General features: G+C 43.3%; 1 protein-coding gene across 1 annotated transcript in view; it reads right to left on the reverse strand.

The window, feature by feature from the left end:
* Positions 1-25,160, reverse strand: part of LOC141120832 (uncharacterized) — a 97,745-nt gene that overhangs the window by 26,682 nt on the left and 45,903 nt on the right. Inside the window, exons 5-9 of the mRNA XM_073611040.1 lie at positions 23,777-24,035; positions 20,909-21,009; positions 14,113-14,194; positions 11,984-12,078; positions 913-1,059 (exon numbers count right to left, since the gene is read on the reverse strand). Coding sequence (XP_073467141.1) covers positions 913-1,059; positions 11,984-12,078; positions 14,113-14,194; positions 20,909-21,009; positions 23,777-24,035 — 684 coding nt within the window. The remainder of the gene's footprint in view (positions 1-912; positions 1,060-11,983; positions 12,079-14,112; positions 14,195-20,908; positions 21,010-23,776; positions 24,036-25,160) is intronic.

Below are 25,160 nucleotides of genomic sequence, written 5' to 3' on the forward strand. Positions count from 1 at the left end.
GCTTCACCTATACCTAAAATATTACTTTTGAGTGTAATGTTTTTAGGTTGATCTTTTTTAACCACTTGTCAACCCGCCACAGTACATTTACTGTGGCAGCTGCAGGCTCAAAGATGTACTGGCACGTTGCTGGCTACATGCGCACTGGCGTGCCCACACTGAACTACTCTGATGACGGGATGTAGAAAAACAAATCTTTAAAAATGTATTAACAAAATGATACTGTATATATATATCTATATATCTATATCTATATATCTATATAGATATATATATATATATCTATATATATATATATATATATATATAGCTATATCTATATATATATATATATATATATATATATAGATATATCTATATATATCTATATATATCTAGATATATATCTAGATATATATAGATATATATAGATATATCTATATATATATATATAGATAGATAGATAGATATATATATATTTTTTTTTTTTTTTTTTTACATACTGTCACCAGTCAGTATTTCTAAACACTGCCACATTAGTCATATTGTATGATGATGCTGTTTGACTAAATTTATGAAGAAATTTGATTTCATTGGCTGCTGTTTTATGACAAAAAGTAGAAAATATATTTATTTTCAAAAATTTTTCATTTATATTGCAAAGAATAAAAGACCCAGTGGTGATCAAATACCACAAAAAAAAGCTCTATTTGTGTGGAAGAAAATTATAAAAATGTAATTTGTGTATAGTATCGCATGACCGCGTTACAGGAGCACAGTGCTGAATAGCAAAAATGGCCTAGTCATGAAAGGGCTAAAACCTTCCGCAAGGTCAAGTGGTTAAATGTATACTCAAAGGCTTTACAAAGACTGTATTACCATATGGGTAACAGTGAACAGGCATGATCTCGGCATGCACTTGCCATGGCTCACCTGTGTCTGTAGCTCTGCTTTGGTTTCTTCTAGGGTTGTGCTCAGTGTACGGACATCCTCCAGAGCTTTTAGAAGCATCTCGCTAGGTTCCAAGTTCTGCATCAATATCATGCTCTGCCTGGAGACTGCCCGCTTCTCCTTCAACATCTGAGGACAAATACAAAGAGAAGTTCAATGATGCTTCACCGGTGAAAGGCACTTGCTGGGAGATGCACCCAATACAGTTTGCTTTACCGTAGTATTCTGGCCCTTTGCAAAGGTCTTTGACAGTGTTGCATATCACGGATATATTCTATACACAGGGCTGTCTTAACGCATGGGCACCTTTGGGCAGTGCCCAGGGGCCCCGGGTGCATGGGGGCCCCATGATAATCTTGCATTACATCATACTTGCCAACTGTCCCGGATTTGACAGGACATGATGTTTACTAAGCTGTCCCGGGAAGGCCGAGTCCCGGACAGCATCCTGGAACCTGTACTGTACCCTCCTGATCCCAGTATTGTGCCCTCCTGACTCCTCCTGTACAATGCCCTTTTGCCTTCCTCCGTACTGTGTTCTTTGTGTAGATTAGTCTTTGATTTATGGCATGTTTTCTTATTGTTTAAAATAAATTTTATTGAAAGTACTAGTAAATATATTTATAATTCAATCAATTATTTATACTTTAGTTCTTGAGAGTAGGTGCGTACATTGGGACAGGCTGGTAGTGGCCCCAGTACATTACTTTGCCAGGGGCCCATGATGCTGTTAAGACAGCAGGCTTGTTGTGAACTTTAACGTTAATACAAGTTCTATTTCTGCAACTGGAATCTGAGTGTTTACTGCCGTCACACCACGCTGCACCTCCCCCCACGTCAGTGTGTGTTATGACACGCTTTAACATGCTTTGCGTTAAGGCAGCCATTTAACTTGGATGGACTGCCAGTGAACCAGAACAGACCTAAAATCGGACCTGCACTGCCACAATGAACTGTATTATGTGTTGTGATGTACTGTAACACACAGTGTGCAAGTCTAGTACATTGGGGTGCCGTGCAAAAAGAAAATTAACCGCAGTAATACATGCCACACCCCCACCACCATGTTACCACAGTGCATAGATGTTAAGGGGGCCTAAGGATTTCTGTAAGCAAATGCAACATGCTTTTTTTTTTTGCATTCTGCTCGTGTTTGAGATCAGTCTGAGTTCCATTTGAATTCTTTCATAGATGTAATTAATCTGCATTTGACCTCCTTCTGACCTGCTCTAGATCTCCTTCTAGGCTTTATAAAGGCGCTTCAGGCTGGTTTTGCATTTCTATTGACTTGTTTAGGTGGAAAAACAGTTCTGTGTACAGAGCCCATGTGTACAGATCCCATACAGGTCTAGCTTTCCCCTACAGGGCTAGGCAAAAGTACTTTCTAGGGGAGAGGTTTGGATTCCCTGCTACCATGGGTTTGTTACAACAAACTGGTGGCTCACAGACATCCACTCCCTGTTACATAAATGTGAATGAGATGGGTAAAAGATACCTTCAGCTCCTGTTCTCCACCTGTAGAGAATTCCTTAGATGCGTTTCTCCCTTTTGAGGTTTTTTTTTTTTTTTTTTAAATAAATTTTTATTGAAGGATGTAACATACAGGGAATGACATCAATAGACAGTATCATTGTTTTTTGGGTTTTTTTTTGTGATTTTTTTCCAAAAAAAAAGAAAATCCAAAGTAAACATTAGCTGTATACAAAATAGGAACATAAAACAGCTGATAAAGACAGATAGTAGAAGGGAGGAAATAAGGGAGAAGAAACTGGATGGATCTAGGTGGGGGGGGAGGGATTCCCTGAGATTTCTAGCACAATGTTACTGGAAGTACCCCGCATAGGGTGGGGGAAGGGTTGAGTGGGGGAAGACCAGGTAGATGTAGAATGTCAACATCAGACATCAGGGGGGGGGGGGGGTGGGAGGGGAGAGCACCAAGAGCGTGCTTTGGGTGGAGTAAAGCAGCCTGTGGGTATAAAGTACAGGTTAAATGGTAACAATAAGGTTGACATGATAAAGATAGTGATAATTGCGGTTTTAGTGGTAAGGTATTGATGTCCTTTTTTGCAGTTGCGGTCTCCACTTTCCTACAAGGGGAGAAATAAGAGGTCCTGAGGAGCGCGAGGAAGTCCTGGATCTTGTTGTGATGCTTGGTAGGAGTTGGGTTCCTTATGTTGAGGAATCTTGGTTTGGGGGGATCATTCCATCTGCGGTGGGGGGGGGAGGTTCCTGATAGAGGAAAGAGAAAGTCTCAAGATGCGCTATATCCGTGGGAGAGAGTGTCGAGGTCATGAAAGCCCCCCATTTGTGGTGGAAGTGCGTCCTGGTTGTGTCGTTCGTAAAGTCCATGTTGATCCTATCTTTGTAACTGTAGGAGGTCCCTTTTGATTTGAGAGGTATTGGGACATGCATCGGAGATCCAATTTTTTAAAATGGCTCTTCTGGCGAAAAGGAGGCATATCAGGATCCAGTCCTTGTAGGAAGGGGCAGGGTTCGGAGACCAGGGTAACAATTGGGGGTCCCAGTGACCGAAAATGAGGAGAAGGGGGTCTTTGGGTATTTTCAGCAGGGTTACATCAAATATGTAATGGAGGACCTTGTCCCAGAAGCTGGAGATGTAGCTGCATGACCAAAAACGGTGGGTCAGAGAAGGCCTGGGGTGTCGACATAAGGGGCACGTGGAGGAGGTTTGAGGTTGTTTGTTCGAGAGGAAGGGTATGTGGGCTCGATGGACGATCTTAAGTTGGGTTTCCCTCCAGGATTCGTTGGGCACCAGATTGTGAATAGTGTTGAGGCCTTGAAGTATTTTGTCGACCAATTCGGCATCAGGGAAGTCTTTTGCCCAGTTAGCTGCTGAAGATGTCTTCAGTGAGGGAATGGCTTTTAGTAGGAGAGGCTGGTATATGTCTGAGATTTTGTAGGAGCCCTTTGCGAGAAGAGAGTCCGATAGGGACGTTTGAAATCTTTTGTGATCGTCTCTGCAGGCATTTTTGAGGAAGCTGATACATTGACCATAGTGGAACATGTGTGACTGTGGAAGTTGGAATGTCTCCGCTAATGACTTGAAAGGGACGGGGCGGCCAGTTTTTGAGTCACAAAGCGAAGAAAAGTTGGAGATGCCTTTCTGTTGCCAGGTGATGTATGGCTGACGTTCCAGACCTGGGGGGAAGCTCGGGTTTCCTTGTATTGGAAGGTGTTTAGATATAAACGGTGAGAGCTTGAGGCATTTCCGGGTCTCCCTCCAGGCAATGGCTGTGTCCCGAAGTAGTAGGTTATGTTGAAGGGGTGGGGGGGTGGATTTCCATTTGCAGTGTAGGAGAGCTACCAGGGAGTATGGATTGACCATTTCGGTTTCCAGACAAAAGTTGGAGTATCGAGATGTTTGCGCTACCCAATCTAGACTTATCCTCAGGAGGCAGGCTAAATTATAAATTCTGACATTGGGGAGACTAATACCCCCTTCGCGCCTGGGAAGGTAAAGTTTAGTGAGTGCAATTCGCGGCCGCTTATTCCGCCATAAAAATTTGGATATTGCTTCGTTAAGAATTTTTGTGTCTTTATGCTGTAGGAGTAAGGGAATGGTTTGTAATGGGTAAAGTAGGCGGGCGAAGCTGACCATTTTCACTAGATGACATCTTCCCAGTAGCGAGAGGGGGAGATCCATCCAGTTTGTTAGTTCCTGAGAGATTTTTTTGAGTAAGGGTGGGTAGTTGAGGTGATAGAGAGAGGAGGGTAGTTTTCCTATTCTTATGCCTAAGTAGGTGATGTGGGAATGTGCTACCGAGAATATGGAATTCTGTGTCCAAGGAGGGTTGGACGCGGTGCCTAGGGGGAGGATTTCGCTTTTGTTGTAATTTATGCGAAGGCCCGAGCATAATCTAAATTGGTCAAAGATAAGCTTAATCGTGAACATGTCAGAGGAGGGGTTTGCTGTGAATATAAGGACGTCGTCGGCAAATAGTGAGGTGCGAAGCTCCTGTTTGCCGATGGGGATGCCGTTTAGTGGGGCTACGTGTGATAAGTATCTAGATAATGGTTCTAATGCTATGTTAAAGAGGAGTGGTGATAAGGGGCAGCCCTGCCGGGTCCCTTTGTGTAGGCGGAATTCCTCTGATAGGAGACCTGCTGCTACCAGTCTAGCGGCTGGGGCGGTGTACATGGTGTTTATGAGATGAGCGAAAGAGCCGGAGAATCCCATTTTGTTCATGACCAGAGAAAGCCATTCGAAGCTTACATTATCGAAGGCTTTCTCCGCGTCCAGAGTGATGATAGCATACTTTCCCTCTGAGTTGCATTTGGCATGTTCTAGGGCCATCATTACCTTCCTGATGTTCATGGTGGCAGTTCTGCCTTTCACGAACCCTGATTGGGCAGGGTGTATCAGGGAGGGTATGATGTCTGCTAATCTTGTGGCAATAATTTTGGAAAGGATTTTGACATCTAGGTTTAAAAGTGAGATTGGCCTATATGAGCCTGGTTCTTGGGGGTCTTTACCTTTTTTGGCTAGTAATTTGATAGTGGCTTGATTGCCCGTGGGTAGGTATGTTCCCCCTGTCCAAATGTGCTGATATACTTCATGTAGTGTGGGTTCTACGAGTGGTTGTAGTGACTTGTAGAATTCTCCCGTGAAACCATCAGGACCTGGGGCTTTCGAGGGAGCTAGGTTTTTAATTGTAGTGGATATTTCGTGGAGGGATATTGGGGCATTTAGAGCTTCTAATTGTGTGGGTGATACGTGCGATAGGGTTACCTTTTCAAGAAATGATTGTGCTGTCTCAAGGTTTATGGGATCTGGTCCATATAAGGATGAGTAATATTGTAACATGGTATCGTTTATGTCCGTTTGGGTGGTTTTTATGTTACCCCGAGAGTCCCGGAGAGATGAGATGTGTGTCGGATGGTAGGGTCCCTTACATAAATTGGCGAGGAGTTTGCCTGCCTTATTGCCGAATTTGTGGAGGGTGGCATCCATGTGGGCTTTTTTCGTTTGTTCTAGGGTTTCGGCCCAAGTGTCAAAAGACTGTTTAGCTGATTGCCATGCCTTCCTGCTATCATTGGAGTTGTTTGTGTATAGTATTCTTTGGGCTAGGTGTAGTTGGGAGCTGGCTTGTTTGTATTTTTTGAGAGCGTTTCTTTTAAAGGATGCTGCATAGGAGATTATACGGCCTCTGAGGAATGCTTTGCCTGCTTCCCAGAATAAATTGGGGTTGTCGGAGTGTTCAGCATTGGTCGATGTGTATTCAGACCAGACGTTTTCGATGTATTTTCGAAAGTCAGCATTGTTGTGTAGATAAGAGGGGAAACGCCATATTTTAGGATTTGGGTGTAAGTCAGGGTTATCAAACGTGGTCGAGATTGGTGCATGGTCGGATATTGCAATGTCGTGAATGTCCGCATCGGATACCATTGGTAAAAGGTCGTCTGAACAGAAGAGGTAGTCAATTCTGGTGAAGACATTGTGGGGATTGGAATAAAATGTAAAGTCTCTGTCAGTTGGGTGTCGTAGTCGCCAGATGTCGTGTAGATGGAGGGATTCCATCGTGGAGTCTAGTAGAGTTTGTGAATCTAGATCTGAGGGGAGGAATGTGCGCTTAGAAGTGGATCTGTAGTCTATCGGGTGTATTGTGGAATTAAAGTCTCCACCCACTATGTGTGGGAGAGTCGGATCGCTGAGGAGCCATGTTGAGAGTTCACTAAAAAATTGTTTTGTGGGGTTATTGGGCGCATAGATGTTTGAAATTATCATTTCCTTGGTTCCTAATTTGATGTGGGTTGAGATGAGGCGCCCCTGAGCATCTGCTTTGGTGGATAGGACCTCACATGGCAGGTTTTTGTGGATGAGTATCAGAACTCCTGCTTTGCGTCCATTGGAATCTGAGCCTATTACTGTACCTACCCATAATTTTTTCATTCGGTGGAAGTCAGGGGTGGAGAGGTGGGTTTCTTGGAGTAGGGCAATGTCGGTTTTGAGTCTTTTGAGGTGACGGAGGATTTTCATTCTCTTATTGGGTGAACGAAGCCCTTTAACATTCCAGGAGACTAGTTTCATATAGGGGGGGTCACTGGGGGGGTATGTGGAGATTTTGTATGGTTTTCACATGTTGATATGTGGAGGTGTGGCGTGGAATTAGGCTGAGTTCTGGGGGGGGTTATTTTGTTTAAACTAGGGATTTTGTAACCGCTAAGGGCATGTGTGCAATGAGGTGAGGGTGCATAGTATAGGGAGGGGTACAGGAGGGGGAGGGTAGAAAAGAGAAACAATAAAACATATTCAGTAAACTTCGCTTTTTTCCGCATGGAGTCGACTGTGTAGTCCAACTCCCAACGCAGGACTCAGCGACTGCTGTATTTGGGAACCCGCATTTAAGGGGGTGAAATGCATTAGCAGCTTGGTTTGCGCAGCATTAGACGAAGGAGTTGGATACACAGGAGAGCCAGGGGAGAGAGACAATACCTTAGTTGTAACAAAAACCAAATTTACCAGTTAGTTAAGTATAAACAGTACGTATTAAACATGAAAGAAACTGCTTGGCCTACCAGTATCAGAATTGCCTGGTGAGGAAGAGTGGACAAGCTTGAAAGAGAAAAAATTGTAACTTCGTCTCTTGAGTGGGATATCCCGTTAAGAGTTAGGCCACCATAGCCGTAGAGGCGGGGCGTTGAGTGGTAGCAATGTGTGAACATGCTCGTGTTCCTCAATAAGGAGTAGGACGGTGATGGTCCGGTGCTGAAGGTCTGAACCGTTTTGGAGAGTCTTTGCGTGGGCTCCTTTGGTCTAGAGCACGGTTGACAGGAGCCGCTCTAGGAGAGGGGCTGAGGTTGGGGCCTGAGTGTAGCGAACGCAGGAAAGCTTCTGCTTCTTTTGGGTCTTGGAAGGAGAGTTGGTCGCCATTTGGGGCTTTGAGTCGGAGGGTAGCTGGGAAAGCCAAAGTGAATTTGAGTTGTTGATGGTGCAGTTCCGAGCAAATCTGTTGAAAGGCTTTTCTCTTTTGGGACACTTCAATAGAGTAATCTGCGAAAATCAGGATTTTCATGCCGTCAATTTGGAGAGCTCTGGATTGCCTGAATTTTTGCAAGATGTAAGCTTTATCTGAGTAGTTGAGATATTTTGCTATTATGGGACGAGGCGACTTGCGTTCTGCGTTGAAGGTTCCCATGCGATGGGCCCGTTCTACTGTGCAGGGGCCTGGCAGGCCTAGTGCTTCGGGAATGCGCCTGGCGCATAGGTCAGAGAGAGCTGAGGGTTGTAGCGACTCTGGGATGCCTACAAATCGCAAGTTGCTCCTTCTGGATCTATTTTCCAAATCGTCCAGCTTTTCAAGGATATATTTGTTGGTTTTGTCATGGGCCTGCATTGAGGATTGAGAGTGGTACATATCTTCCTCAATATTTGCTATGCGGTGTTCAGCTTCATTCAGCCTGGAGGCATGTTCCCCTAGCTGGGCCTGGAGTTGTTGCATGCCTGCGTTAACTGCCTTCTCCACCGAGGCTGCAATCATTGGGGAGAGGAGGGCTGCTACAGCCTGTGCTATTCTTTCAGTGTTTGACGTGCTGGAAGGGCTTATATGCTGTGTGGATGTCTCAGTAGATGGGGAGGGGGCCGTAGCGCCGCTTACCTCCATGTCTGGCTCTGGCTCTGTGGGAGGCTCCGTGTAGGCCGAAGCCGGGGCCTCGATTTGCGGCTGTGAGGTCCGCGCCGCCGCGGCCGCGTACGATCGCGGGCCGTTTTTTTCCACAAAACAGTCCATCCTGTGACCGGGGATGGCGTGGGGTGGATGCCGGTGGTTTTTAGCGGGTTTGCCGGTTTTGTAGGCTGTTTTTGGAGTCGAGCTGCGGGAGCTGATGAGAAGAGCAGCTACTCCATGCGGCGCCGGAACCGGAAGTAATCCCTTTTGAGGTTTTAATAGTAATTGCCTCTATGATTAAGCCCCAAAAAGGGCGAAACGCGCCTGAGGAGTTCTCTACAATTGGAGAACAGGAACTGAAACCATCTTTTACCCATCTCATTTACATTTATGCAACAGGGAGTTGATGTCTGTGTGCAGATGGCCACCATTAGTTGAAGTCTACTAGAGCCTGCAAAGCCGGTCTTGTCTGTCTTGCACCAGTTTATTCACATGCTGATCAGTCTAGCAGAGCTATTTTCATTGTTTTAGCTTACCATGGGCTTGTGTTGAATCCCTGATGATTTACAAGGAATTGCAAACTTCTGGCTGAAAATCTTGCAGGTTTATTATTATGACAGTGGTTCTCAACCTCAGTCCTCAAGTACCCGCAACAGGCCAAGTTTATAGGTTTTCCTTTATCTTGCACAGGTGCTTTAAATCAGAGTCAATGGCTTGGTATTTTGGACAGCTTTTTTATCAAAGAGAAATTCCCAAAACATGACCTATTGGGTGTACTTGAGGACTGAGGTTGAGAACCACTGCATTACGAGAAATAAGGAACAACCTATACTACAGTTTATAGCCCCTGGTCAGCCAATATATGAAGGAGTAGATAGCCCGGCCACCCTTCTATAAAAAAGGTGAGCAGCTCACAGCAGACATTGTCAGTATGAGTTGGAGCTGTTATGCCTGATGTTATGTGTGGGAAGGTATGCTGTTTTGTTTTTTTTTTGTTTTTTTTGCGGGGGGGTTGCATCCCTTTACTTTAGCATCTTAATGGCTTTTGTTTGACAATAATTTGCTTAATAGCCCTAAAAATGACCAGAATGGAATATTTGACCCCATAGACTTCAATTGGGTTGCTTTGCTGCAAAGTTTAGAAACCTTTGGCTGAGGTGGATTTTAGGATGGCAGTTTGCAAACTTTTATTATGCAGAACAATGTAATACAATATGTGGGTGTCTGCGTTCTTTCCTTGGCATGCCCAAGGCCATAGCCTATGTTGGCTTCACATAATCCAGCCTTGATAGTTTATAAGGAAAAAGGTGAAATTTTACCCAGTTTATTAAAATTTGTATTGCCATGGCAAAACAGAACAGTAAAACATTCTTGTGTCAGATGTAGGAGGAGTCCAGTTTGAACTTTGTCCATTTTGGTTACACTACTGGATTATAGTGACATCATGAAAATGTATTCTTTAAGGGCCCAGAGGAGCATAGGATAACATTTCATTCTGCTGGGCCAAGGCAACAACCTATTACCGGTTTATTAAATAGCCTTCTTAGTGGAAAAATCTCAGACTGGGCAAGTGGCATGAGAGGTTTAATTACCGATGTAGCACTCTTTTAGAGAAGATGCTAGATAGGCTAGGTAAATTTCGTTTTTACCCCAGTATACAGCGGAGCAGTTAGCAGTGTTAGCTTTGAACTGTTCTAGGCTTCACTGGCTGCAGGTTCAACTGTTCCCCCTGCCTTTTGAAGGAATCTAGAATGTAGTGAGCCTGAAGAAGAAGACCCACAGCCTGAATATTTATGTGGTCTTGGCCAATTCCTAGGGGAGGTTGCCCAGAAGGTGGCTGGGGAGTGCATAAACACCATGGAGACTGAGGCAGCCCAGTTCTTGTCCAAGAGGTGAGGTTCCCAGCCTGAAGGGCTGCTGCCTTTCTGGGCAGTCCAGCTGTATTAGTATATGTGCTTATCGGGGTCCCAGCTATGCTAAGAGCTGGGGGGCCTGTTCTGTTGAAATTTTCTGGAACTGATTAAGGAATTTCACTGAGAACCTAGTCTGAAGAGTTCACAGGAGAAATACCTAGCTGATATTGGAAGGAGGCATCCAGATATCCAGGAAAATTGTGAATACAGACCTGTGTGTAGGATCCTAGTGACTGTGCTGCTACTATCCCTTGTTCATCAGTGCCAGAGCTTGCTTGATTTGGGACCTTTCCTATGGTGTCTCTGTGTTGCTCAGTCTTTTAATTGTTGCTAGAGGGACTGTACTAAGAAGCTTTGATAAAGTGAAGAGTGTCCTTGTCACTACATTGTGTTACTGGAGTATCCCACAGCTTCTCTGCACCCTATTCAAATTCGACGTACAATAAAGCATTAAAAGGATACCCCTAGACTGTTCACTGAGCCAGAAGTGACTGTTACTGTGTGCCTGGTTGCCGCTGCACTAGTTTGGGGAACGGTTTGGAGATGGTCAGGAATTCGCCATGGGGAGGAGACCTGTATCGCAGGCTCCTCGAATGAGAAGTTTGGTGGATTTTGAATTTAAATACTAGGATACCACACAATATAAATTTGAGATATGATGTTGATCTTTTCCTTTGGTAAAGGATACTAGTACAACAATGTTTTTATAGTGATACTTTGTTATTATCACTATATATATATATATATATTTATATATATATATATATATATATATATATATATATATATATCGTGATAATTGTTATTATATACTCCATTTTTTCCTTTTTTCTTCTTTCTTTACATTTTTCTTTTGTTTGTTTTACATGTATTTTTCTTCACTGTTGGAATTGCAGTGTATGTTGCACTCCCTAAGAAACCTCACAGAGATGTTTCTTGTCTGTTCTAATTGATGACATCATCCAATTAACCAATTGATTGGAGGGGGTGGCATGCACTATTTTGTGCATATATATGTTTTGTTTGTCACTCTTAGATTGTGCTGTGAACAAGGCTAATGCCGAAACGCATTAGCCTGTCTTTTTAACTTAGTTATGTTCTAATAAAGACCACAGATGAAACGTCCAGCAGCGCCGGCTCTCCTATTTGATTTTTTCAGTTTGGGGAAAGAACCAGGGCAAAACACCGGGCCCGTTCGGGGGTGAGCACTACACCTACAAAGAGGATTATCACCCAAACTAGCTGATAATGACCATACCTCTACAGATACTCACAAGTGGACTGATCTTGAAGTAAACCCATCAACAATGGTTCTCCTGCCTGATCTATATGATTTTTCTGAGATCATCAGGAGTGTCTTCTTGAGGCATAAGCATCTATACTCAGTTGCAAAAAGTATTGGTCTTTACAAACAAGTTTTTCATAAGAATTAGTTTTTCAGTGGTTGCCTGCCATCGCATATCTATGGCTAGTCTCAGTCAGAAAGCACCCTATTTGTGTTTAATGCAGTAATACCTGGTGTGCCATGATTTCGGCCTCAAGTCTTAAGTCTTGTTCCAGCTCCAGCTCTCCCATCATTTCAGCATATTCTTGGGTCACCGCCAGCGAAACTTAAGGAAGAATATGAAAGGCATTGTTATTAATTTTCATCATTATCAGCATTGTACATATTTTTGGGTGTTTACAGAGCTCTACTCCCCAGGGAAGCACTCCCAGGAGCAATTTTAGACACATCTAATTGGTCAAAGACTCCAGAGCAGGCCCAGAACACATGCCTGGGAACATTATGGAATCCCATAGAATTTGGCTGGGTAAAGATAACTCTGAGTTAGATTACACAGTCTTCTTAACCTGTATTCTCTACAACAGATTTCTCCAAACTTTCCAGTATGAAGGCCACATTGTGGATTTTACAAATACTTGACTGGCAGTGGATATGCCAGTCTCAATATTAGGATACACAGACCACTGCCAGCAAGTCAGGATATTTTCATGGACACTTGCTGCAGGTCAGATTAAATCTTACAGTAGGCCAGATGTGGCCTGTGGGCTATGGTTTGAGACTCATGCTCTCCTTAACTAATTAAAAACCTGTAAGCCCAGATTTTCCTCCAGTATGTGATGTTCATGTGTATGTGAGTGCAACTACATGGCAAATGAGGTTCAATGTAGAAACATGTAAAATAACGCATTTGGGTGTCAAAAATATAAATGCAATCTACACACTAGGGGGAGAACCTCTGGGGGAATCTAGGATGGAAAAGGACCTGGGGGTCCTAGTAGATGATAGGCTCAGCAATGGCATGCAATGCCAAGCTGCTGCTAACAAAGCAAACAGAATATTGGCATTAAAAAGTTGATAAATTCCAGAGATAAAACAATAATTCTCCCACTCTACAAGTCTCTGGTCCGGCCACACCTAGAGTATGCGGTCCAGTTCTGGGCACCAGTCCTCAGGAAGGATGTACTGGAAATGGAGCGAGTACAAAGTAGGGCAACAAAGCTAATAAAGGGTCTGGAGGATGTTAGTTATGAGGAAAGGTTGCGAGCACTGAACTTATTCTCTCTGGAGAAGAGACGATTGAGACGGGATATGATTTCAATTTACAAATACCGTACTGGTGACCCCACAATAGGGATAAAACTTTTTCGTGTAAGGGAGTTTAACAAGACCGGTGGCTACTCATTAAAATTAGAAGAAAAGAGGTTTAACCTTAAACTACGTAGAGAGTTCTTTACTGTAAGAGCGGCAAGGATGTGGAATACCCTTCCACAGGCGGTGGTCTCAGCGGGGAGCATCGATAGTTTCAAAAAACTTTTAGATAAGCAACTGAACGACCAGAACATACAGGAATATACAATGTAATACTGACATATAATCACACACATAGGTTGGACTTGATGGACTTGTGTCTTTTTTCAACCTCACCTACTATGTAACCCTGCCCCCCCCCCCCCAAAAGAGCACACATCTTTTGTTAGAATTAAAGATTAGAAGGCTGCTAAATCACTCATGAGAGGGAAAAAAAGAGTGAACTGAGCTGCCGTCTCACCTCTGGGAGGGGGGGCCGGGGTGAACTGAGTGAGTGCCTATAGTACTGGGAAGGGAAACCAGGATGAATTAGTCGCTGCTTGTTAGTACAGAGAAGGATGAGCTGAGCTGCTGAGGCACTGCTGGAAGGCAGGATCAGGGCGAGCTGAGTTACTGCTGTTACTGCTGAGAAGGGGAGCTGAGCTACTCTGTCACTGCTGAAAGAGGGAGCTGAGGTATATAAGCACTGTTGGGTGGGGGAACTGAGTTGTTGGGTCAAGTGGGGAAGAAGGGGTGCTGAGCAGCTGAGTCCCTATTGGAATGGGGAAGCAGAGTTGCTTAGTCATTACAAGGAGAAGGATCAGGGGGAGCTGCCCAGCTGATCCAATGCTGGGAAGGAGAGCAGAGTGAGCCGAGCTGGGTCACACTGGGATGGGGTAGCAGGGTAAACTGATCTTCTTGGTCATTGCTGGAAGAGGGGAGCAGGGTGAGCTGGGTTTGAATTTGAACAACTTTGCTCCTTTTGTTGTGATCTTTGAGGATGAAATGTTCACAGCCTGGCCACTAGTTCACAATATGTTCCTCTTCACTCATGAAAGGCTGATCTCCTCACCTCTGTTCAGCTTTAGGAATTTCCTCTGGCTCTTTTGTAGTTTTAGTGCCAAGGATTTTTTTTCCAATCGTTCATCTTTAACCTGGGTGAAAAGTCATAAACAATGAATTGGCTGACCATTCGGGGAGTTAAAGGGATTTTTTGTATACATGCATTTAAATCATAGTAATTTGAGTCACCAAAATATATATTAGAACAAGGGGGTTGGTTGGGACTTTATATGAAGCACGGATAAGAAGATAAAGATATGCAATCACATGATGGTGGATTTCAAAGAAACATACATTGAATAAAAAGGGATACCATGATAGAAAAAAGTAGCACCTTAACAATTTATTATACATAATGATAACATGATTCACAATCAATATAATAGTAATAAATACATTAATATATAGTAATAAAATTGTTCCAATTCATAATGCACATAATTATGTTAATGGTGATAATGATTTTGGATAAAATTCATATTATTGAATCTCAAAATCACATGATTGCATTGATGTAGCATAAGGCTGGGGCTCTACGCGTTTCACGGAGATGTCCACTCATCAGGAGCAGTTACATTGGGATAAATCTATAATAGAACAAAGGATTGCAGAATGAACAGATGTTTGACACAAAGGAAAAATAGGACAGAGGAGGGATGGAGTATTCCCAAGCACTCTTACTTACATATGAATTGGATATATAATTTAATAATGTTCGCGACTGGAGGCGCCATGGAAAACAGAACATTCTCCATGGCGCCTCCTGTCGCGAACATTATTAAATTATATATCCAATTCATATGTAGGTCAGAGTGCTTGGGAATACTCCATCCCTCCTCTGTCCTATTTTTCCTTGGTGTCAAACATCTGTTCATTCTGCAATCCTTTGTTCTATTATAGATTTATCCCAATGTAACTGCTCCTGATGAGTGGACATCTCCCCGAAACGCGTAGAGCCCTAGCCTTATGCTACATCAATGCAATCATGTGATTTTGAGATTCAATAATATGAAATTTATCCATAATCATTATCACCATTAACATAATTATGTGCATTATTAATTGGAATAATTTTATTACTATATACTAATGTATTTATTACTATTATATTGATTGTGAATCATGTTATCATTATGTATAATAAATTGTTAAGGTGCTATCATGTTATCCCTTTTTATTCAATGCATATTAATTTGAAATCCACCAACATGTGATTGCATATCTTTATCTTCTTAGCTATGCTTCATATAAAGTCCCAACCAACCCCCTTGTTCTAATATATATATATATATATATATATATATATATATATGTGTATATATATATATATATATATATATATATATGTATATATATATAAAATAGGGATGGAGGCAGATGAACCTACCCATTCGTTGCCTCACTTAAAGTCCCAACCCCCCTTTCTCCCCCCTTTCTTGCGAGTCACCAAAATAGTAGCAAACCCCTTGGAAAGAGCACTCCTTACAAGACATTCTAGTGTTGTTCTGCCAAACAAGGTGCTGTTACCTAAAGATCAGTCTTCTAGACTGATCTTCTAGGTAGTTTGGCAGGGAGAATTATCATCCTCCTAGCATAGGATGCTAGGTCAATTTTTCACAGGCTGGGAGTTTGATTGCTTCCCCTTGTCTCTGGAAGAAAATTGTTCAGAGCTTAGGGAGGGAGATTCAGATGAGTAGCCTGAATATTTATCATGCTTCTACCAATCCCTGAAGAGGAATGTCCAGAAGGGGGCTGCAATGGTGATAAATAGTCTGAAGCAGTGAAGAGCTGGGTTCCTTCTCCCCACGAGGGTTCCAGAGCCTGAGGGGCTGTTGCCCTTAGGAGCCCATGGACTGTGTAGCTGTTCTAGAGGTCTCAGTGGAGTCAGGGCTGAGGGCATGCATAGACTGTGCTAGAAGCTAATTGTAGGACCTCACCACAAGGGATCTGGTCTGGAGAAGCACTGTCTCACGCACTGGACTGTGTCCAGAGAAAGCTGGAAGGTGGCACCTGTCCTTGGGACTTGATCTCTGTGACTATGCAGTGTTCTGAAGATCACACTGGGTAACAGTAGTTGTGCATTGGCTCAAGTAACCAGATATCAAAGACACTTTCTTCATGGTCTTCTGTGAGGCCTTAAACTGCCCAACTCTCACAAATACTTAAGGAAAAGATTGTCCTCTAATTGCTATGTGCTAGCCATTTTGGAGTATCCCATGCCCTAATCCCTCGCCTGTTAAAGTTCCTTCAAGCAATAAATGTTAAAAAGACATCCCCTAGACCAGTGGTCTCCAAACTGTGGTCGAGGGGCCAGAACTGGCCCTTCGCTTGCCTTTATCCTGCCTTTGGGGCACTATTTCTCCCATGGACACCAAGAATGAGGCACTATTGCTTCCACTGACACCAACAATGGGACATTATTATTCCCACTAATACCAACAATGGGGCACAATTCCTATCACTGATACCAATGATACCAATGATGGAGTGCAGCTGTGCATGGCATCCAATCCAATACATATCGGCCTAAACTGAGGAAAAAATATTTTTCTTATATATTTTTGGGGGATATTTATTATAGCAAAAAGTAAAAAATATTGCGTTTATTTTTTCAAAATTGTCGCTCTTTTTTTGTTAATAGCGCAAAAAATAAAAACCGCAGAGGTGATCAAATACCACCAAAAGAAAGCTCTATTTGTGGGGAAAAAAAGGACGTCAATTTTGTTTGGGTGCAACGGCGCACGACCGCGCAATTGTCAGTTAAAGCGACGCAGTGCCGTATCGCAAAAAGTGCACTGGTCAGGAAGGGGGTAAAATCTTCCGGGGCTGAAACGGTTAAAGTGTTTTTGTTTTTTTCCGGAAAAAATTGTGTTTGAAAAACCACTGCGCAAATACCATGTGACATCAAAAATTGCAACACCCTCCATTTTATTCTTTAGGGCCTCTGCTGGATTTGTATGTGTTTATTTCCTATGATCATCAGTTCCATCCAGTGGCCATAATGCTGTGTTTTTCTGATTTAATATTTTCTGTATGAATGAAGAACATCAGACCTGGAGAGAAAATAGTCTTTTAACATTCATTTCTGCCCTTATTCGCACAGAACAAATGCCCATGCAGTTTCCCAGGATGAATAGCTCAAGGAGTGTGGTGCAATGAAAATACCCTGCACACATTATATTGGCCTAGCATTCCAGCAGCTGTGTTAGCCTTTGCATATGTACTGTACGTGATGAAATGGTTTCAATTAAAGAATGCACTGTCTAGCTGAAAGAAAAGCTCCAACCAAAAATACAAAGATTAAAAAACAGTCCATTAAAAGATAATAGAGCGAAACCAACTTTTGCTGCAAAATTTTACTTCAGTTCAGAGATTTCTCCTGCAGTACTTTTTTCTGCTGATAGATGTCCTCAGTCTGATAGCCACCATCATTCAACCCACTTCCTCTGAGCCCAGGTCATCCTGGACTCACCCCAGCCTGTGATTGGACAGTGAAAGCAGAAGGAGCACAGTAAAGAGCCCATCTTTCTGTCACTCTGCTCTCTCTTCCTATCATCATGAACTGTCTGGCTCCTTGTGCTACTTAATCCTCTAGCACTCCAGCCCCGTTGTACGCGGACATCAAGAGGCTGATGCCAGGTCACATTCAGGTACTTACACTGCTTGAATTTAAACTTTTTATGTGGTATTAAAGTAGAACTATAGGCAAAACTTTTTTTTCATTTTAGATAAAGTAAGGGAAGGTTATAACCCCTGTCATATCCATTGCGGAGATTTCCCTTAATTTCCTGTCCCATAGCCAAACAGGAAGTGAGAGGAAATCTCTGCAAATGATGGGAAGTCCTTGGGGACCCCGCAGGTCACCAGAATCAGTGTCCCTATTGGAAGATACTATTACTTTTCTGGGGAAAACCCAAAATGTTAGTTTTTTTTTTACTTTCACTTTCAATGATAATGGTAAGCAGGATAAATAGAGAGGGTGGATCTCCTTAACCACTTCAGACCCGGAAGATTTGGCTGCTGAATGACTGGGTCATTTTTTGCGATTCGGCACTGCGTCAGTTTAACTGACAATTGCGCGGTCCTGCGACGCTGCAACCAAACAAAATTGACGTCCTTTTTTTCCCACCAATAGAGCTTTCTTTTGGTGGTATTTGATCATCTCTGCGGTTTTTATTTTTTGCGCTATAAACAAACAAAGGGCGACAATTTTGAAAAAAAACACAATATTTTGTACTTTTTGCTATAATAAATATCCCCATTTTTTTTTTTTTATAAAAGCTAATTTTTTCTCAGTTTAGGCCGATATGTATTCTTCTACATATTTTTGGTAATAAAAATCGCAATAAGTGTATACTGATTGGTTTGCGCAAAAGTTATAGCATCTACAAAATAGGGGATAGATTTATGGTATTTTTATTATTTATTTATTTTTTTTACTAGTAATGGCGGCGATCTGCGATTTTTATCGACGACATTATGGCGGACACATTGGACACTTTTGACACATTTTTGGGACCATTGGCATTTATACAGCCATCAGTGCTATAAAAACGCACTGATTACTGTAAAAATGTCACTGGCAAGGAAGGGGTTAACACTAGGGGGCGATCAAGGGGTTAAGTGTGTTCCCTGTGTGTGTTCTGAAGGGGGAGGGGATTGACTAGAGGAAGTGACGGATCGTGGTTCCTAGCTATTAGGAACTCACGATCTGTCTCTCCTCACAGAGCAAAACAGGGATTTGTGTGTTTACAAACACACTTCCGTGTTCTGCCTCTCATGCCCGCGATCGCTCGTGGCCGGCAGTCATAGCAACCATTGGCCTTGAGCATCGGCACCCCCGCAGTGCACCCCCTGCTATCCCGATCCCACGAGCCGACATATAGCTACGACTGCTCGCGGGATCGTGCCGACCTGCCGCAGTAAAATGATGGCGGCTGGTTGGCAAACGGTTAACGGGGTCACAGAGTTCTAATCCATTTTTCAACCATTTTTTTTCTACATATTGAGAGCAATCCACACCATCATAAAGTCTGTGTAGGGAGTGATATATTCCCTACAATTGTTATTTTAACCACTTGCCGACCAGCCACTGTCATTATCCTGCGGCAGGTCGGCAGGATCCTGCAAATCGCCGTAAGTGTGCGACGGCACCTTTAAGGGCGATAGCAGGCGCGTGCACCTGCTGCACTGCGGGGGACCCGATGCGCGTGACCGGCGGCTGCGATGTCCGAGAGCCAGAACAGGGATGCGTGTATGTCAGGAGAGGAGAGACAAATCTGCTGTTCCTAGTAACCAGGAACAGCAATCTGTCTCCTCCTCCAGAAAGTCATCCCCCACAGATAGAAACTCACACGAGGGAACACAGTTAACCCCTTGATCGCCCCCTAGTGTTTACCCCTTCACTGCCAGTGACATTTACACAGTAGTTAGTGCATTTTTATAGCACTGATCGCTGTATAAATGCCAGTGGTCCCAAAAAAAGTGTCAAGTGTCCTATCTGTCCGCCGCAATGTCGCAGTCCCACTAAAAATCGCTGATTGCCGCCATTACTAGTAAAAAATAATAATAATAATAAAAATGCCATAAATATATCCCCTATTTTGTAGACGCTATAAAAACTTTTGCGCAAACTAATCAATATACACTTATTGCGTTTTTTGTTTTTTTTTACCTAAAATATGTAGAAGAATATACATCGGCCTAAACTGAGGAAGAAATTTATTTTTTTACATTTTTTGGGGGATATTAATTATAGCAAAAAGTATAAAATATCGTTTTTTTTTCAAAATTGTTGCTCTTTTTTTGTTTATATCGCAAAAAATAAAAAACGCAGAGGTGATCAAATACCACCAAAAGAAAGCTCTATTTGTGCTGAAAAAAGGACATAAATTTTATTTGGATACAATGTCGCACGACCACTCAATGGTCAGCTAAAGCAACGCAGTGCCATATAGCAAAAAAATGGCCTGGTCATTAAAGGGGAAAATCTTCCGGTCTATAAGCGGTTAAAGCGGTAGTAAACTTGTTTCTTCTAATTTTACCTACAGGTAAGCATATAATAAAACTTACCTGTAGGTAAAATGAATATGTCATAAGCAAAGTTTATATTTACGGTTTTTAACACTGGGTCATATATGGTACAACTCTGTTCATTAAGATTTAACTGTTTATTTTGTTTCTAGTTACCATGTAACATATGCCTATGTGTCACATTTTGTAAAACTGTGAAAATTTAATAAAATATATCTTAAAAAAAAAAAATGAATATGTCATAAACTAGCACGTTTTTTAGGAGAGTGTACCTTTTAGTGAGCAGCAGCTGGTGATGTCACCGGAGCATGAGCTCTGAAAGGATGGAATACTCATGCCGTTCCTTCAGAACTTCGTGCCGAGGCTGTGACTCCCGCGCATGCGCAGGATTGACGTCATGGTGGCTCGGCCATTCAAGCGGCCGGACCCCTCGAACCTGGAATGAAGACAGGTGAAGATGGAAGCCCTGTCAGCGGTGACAACCCGCCACTGGAGGGCTTTGTTTTAAGGTAAGTCTCTCATAATGTGCTAGTATGCAATGCATACTAGCACATTGTGACAGTATCCTGCAGGTGGACTGGCTTTTTTTTTTCAGCATTTATTACCACTTTACGATTAGCTACCAATTTCCCAGTAAAGTTTAACTTTATAAATTGAGAGAGCAGTGAACCAATTGTAAAGTGATGAATCAGTGGATAAAAGGGTGACGAATGATCACGTTTACCCCTTTTTAAAGACCCCTAAATTTATACTATATCTTCATACATAATTACCTCCTCTGTTAATTTCTGTATCTGGCGTTTTAGTTGTTCGATTTCCTCTGTGTTCTGCTTCTTTTCCTCCAGCAGTCTTCTGACCGTCTCCTCTATATCTTCTGCAATTTAAAAATCAAAGAATATTTTTTTACGACACTTAGACATTTCCATTGATCGGAGACCAAAAAGATGTTCTACCAAGTAGGGGTCTTGGGTATTAGCATAGGGTTGGGGGGGAAGCTCTGTTGCCTGTGTGCAGATGTCAGAATGTGAAGTTATAAGTCCTAGAGTCTGAATGGAGTGCAAGAGCCCTGTCACCTGGTATAGATATCGTAGAGTGACCGCCAGTCATGGGAGGATACCAAAAGATGCTCTACCAAGAGTGAGAAGAATAGGGTTTTGGGTATGTTAGAATGTAAAGTCATTAGTCCTAGAGTCTGGATTAAGCGTCAACCCCTTGTCACCTGGTATAGATGCTTGAGAGTGGAACAGTCAGGGTAGTCTTTAACGCGGAGCAAAAGAGGCAGCTGCCCTGGGCCCAGTCATTGTTGTGGGCCCAAAGCAGCTGCCCTTTGAGCCAACGCTGTCCAGGGTTGCCGGTTCACACGGAAGAAGCAGTCTGCTGCATTTACTTGCTCTCTTGTACTGGCTGTAGCCATGTCACAGCTGAGTAATCTGCCCTCTTCCTCTCCCCGCACAGCTTCAATTCCACTGGGAGCACTGCCGCTCCTGTGCCAGCACGTGTTGGGAGTCTGGGGCCGTCTGCTTCCTCACCCCCCCTCTCTGAGGCTTCACTGTGGCAGTGTCTGATTGCTATACCAAGCAGCAAGTGCCCCATGCTGCCCTGTGGCCACTAGCACCTGCCCGCTGTGAAGAAGGCAGAGGGGAAAGTGAACTTAGGTAAGACCACATACAGGAGACACGCTGGGAGGGCACCTTAACCCTTACGCTGCGCGGGGGGGGGGCTTGTTGGAGCACCGTGTTCCTGCATAGCTGTCACTGCACTCTTCACCGATTTACTATCCGAGGGGCTTTCCATTCTGATTTTACCCTACAATAGGCGTAGCCCCTGGACTGGAGGTAGTTGTCTTTCTATGGAGTGGCCCATGTACTGGAGGTGGTAGCCCCCCTATGGAGGGGCCCCTGAACTGGAAGTGGTCGTCTCTCTATAGAGGGGCCCCTGGACTGAATGTGGCAGTCTCCCTATGAAGGGGCCCCTGGACTGGAGGTAGCTGTATCTCCCTGCACAGCTGTCACTGCACTCTTCACCGATTTACTATCCGAGGGGCTTTCCATTCTGATTTTACGCTACATTAGGTGTAGCCCCTGAACCGGAGGTAGTTGTCTTTCTATGGAGTGGCCCATGAACTGGAGGTGGTAGCCCCCCTATGGAGGGGCCCCTGAACTGGAAGTGGCCGTCTCTCTATGGAGGGGCCCCTGGACTGAATGTGGCAGTCTCCCTATGAAGGGGCCCCTGGACTGGAGGTAGCAGTATCTCTATGGAGGGCCTCGTTAACTGCTAGCAACCAATCAGTAAGTAGTAATAGTGTGCCATAACCTTTAGCAACCAATCAGTGAACGGTAGTGATCAGCTGTAATATCTAGTATCCAGTGAGCAGTAATGATGTGATGTAACCTTTAGCAACCAATCAGTGAGCGGTAATGATGTGCGGCAACCAATCAGTGGGTGGTAAGGATGTACAGTAACATCTAGAAACAAATTAGTACGCAGTAAAGATGTGTAATAACCTCTAGCAGCCAATCAGCAAGCAGAAATAATGTGCTGTAACCTCTAGCAACCAGTCAGTGAGCGGTAATGATGTGCTGTAACCTCTAGCAACCAGTCACAATCGCTGCCTGATCTGTTACAGTAAGCTGATTTTGAGTCTTCCTGCTATTTATTGAACAGTGTTTGAACAAAAATATGGAAACACTACATGATTTGCATCTGTGAAAGTGACATTTTTCACGGAACTGATGTAACATTCTTTTGCTTCCGCTGTGTGATGAGATACCCAGCTAACAGGTGGGAAGTCTCACTTTCATCATTCACTGTGTGTAGTACAGTATCAAAGGTTATGACATCATATACTGGGGGGGGGGGCAAGAAAATGTTTGTCCAATTAATATTAAAGATGGCCCTGGGAACAGTGGTGGGATGCCATGGAGGAACACATGCAAACCTGGGCAGAAACCTCAGTCTAAGTACATGGAAGGAACTTTGAACCCAGCTCTGTACTTGCTGTCAATTATAGATAATTGAATACAATTCAAATTCATTGTGTGTGGAAGATAGATTAAATTACAAGGCTGCTAATCAATAAGCTTCAAGATGTGCATTGAAAAGAATATATGGACAATAAATTTTAAGGTAATATAAAAAATATATATAGTCTGTGATTAGCACTGTTGGGAAAATCAAGGCTGCCTCTCAGAGCGGGCTGGGAATACAGGCACTGCAAAAGAAGAGGTCAGGGGGGAAGAGAGGGTCCAATCCGCCAACAGTGTGATACGTTTTTGTTGTGTGACAAAATGTACGTCCAATCTTCCCAGCTGCTCACACTGACCTCTGCATGGATCGCTGGACCTTTCATCTCAGCGGCTCCAGCCACACACGGATTCCCCATTGGTGATTGCTCTGGAGTTTGTTACATGCTTATTGCATCTTTTTATTTACATTTTGTTACACAATAAAATCATATTATACTATAGTGGCGAATTGGTGCCTCTCTTTCCCCCCTATCCTCTTCTTTTTAAATACAGGGAAGGTCACCTCAAACCCACACAAATTTGAGAAGAACACAAAAGTTCTAAGAGAGCTTCCTGTTAGGAATCCAAATCAGTACTTCCTTGAAACAAGGTTCGATTGCCAACCACCAATCATACCTTTAGGATGATGGTCTTCTTTCCTTGTCCTGCTGGGTTCAGGGGTCACTTGCCCATGTTCTGGCTGGGGCAGCCTATCTTGGAGTAAATCACTTTGTGGCCCACTGTCCAGAATATTGCTTAGTGGCCTGACTTCCAGAATATCACTTAGCGGTCGATTTTCCAGTAGGTTGTTTGGTGGCTTGTCTTCTGGGAGGCGGTTTGATTTTGGGACAGATTGCTGACCGAGCTGCTCCAGTGTATTGTCATTTTTGCTGCCCTGCATTAGAAGAGATGTTCACCTTAAATTGCACTTACTGCTAACACATAACAGCAATGTCTTATTTATTAGTTACATAGTAGGTGAGGTTGAAAAAAGACACAAGTCCATCAAGTCCAACCTATGTGTGTGATTATATGTCAGTATTACATTATATATCCCTGTATGTTGCGGTCATTCAGGTGCTTATCTAATAGTTTCTTGAAGCTATCGATGATCCCCGCTGAGACCACCGCCTGTGGAAGGGAATTCCACATCCTTGCTGCTCTTACAGTAAAGAACCCTCTACGTAGTTTAAGGTTAAACCTCTTTTCTTCTAATTGTAATGAGTGGCCGCGAGTCTTATTAAACTCTCTTCTGCGAAAAAGTTTTATTTCTATTGTAGGGTCACCAGTACAGTATTTGTATATCTAAATCATATCCCCTCTCAAGCGTCTCTTCTCTAGAGAGAATAAATTCAGTGCTCGCAACCTTTCCTCATAACTAAGATCCTCCAGACCCTTTATTAGCTTTGTTGCCCTTCTTTGTACTCGCTCCATTTCCAGTACATCCTTCCTGAGGATTGGCGCCCAGAACTGGACAGCATACTCTAGGTGCGGCCGGTCCAGAGTCTTGTAGAGCGGGAGAATTATCGTTTTATCTCTGGAGTTGATCCCCCTTTTAATGCATGCCAATATTCTGTTTGCTTTGTTAGCAGCAGCTTTGCATTGCATGTCATTGTTGAGCCTATCATCTACTAGGACCCCCAGGTCCTTTTCCATCCTAGATTCCCCCAGAGGTTCTCCCCCCAGTGTATAGATTGCATTCATATTTTTGCCACCCAAATGCATTATTTTACATTTTTCTACATTGAACCTCATTTGCCATGTAGTTGCCCACCCCATTAATTTGTTCAGATCTTTTTGCAAGGTTTCCACATCCTGCGGAGAAGTTATTGCCCTGCTTAGCTTAGTATCGTCTGCAAATACAGTGATTGAACTGTTTATCCCATCCTCCAGATCGTTTATGAACAAATTAAATAGGATTGGTCCCAGCACAGAACCCTTCGGAACCCCACTACCCACCCCTGACCATTCTGAGTACTCCCCATTTATCACCACCCTCTGAACTCGCCCTTGTAGCCAG

The sequence above is a fragment of the Aquarana catesbeiana genome, linkage group LG01, assembly GCF_042186555.1.
Source record: "Aquarana catesbeiana isolate 2022-GZ linkage group LG01, ASM4218655v1, whole genome shotgun sequence".
In the NCBI taxonomy this organism is placed as follows: domain Eukaryota; kingdom Metazoa; phylum Chordata; class Amphibia; order Anura; family Ranidae; genus Aquarana; species Aquarana catesbeiana.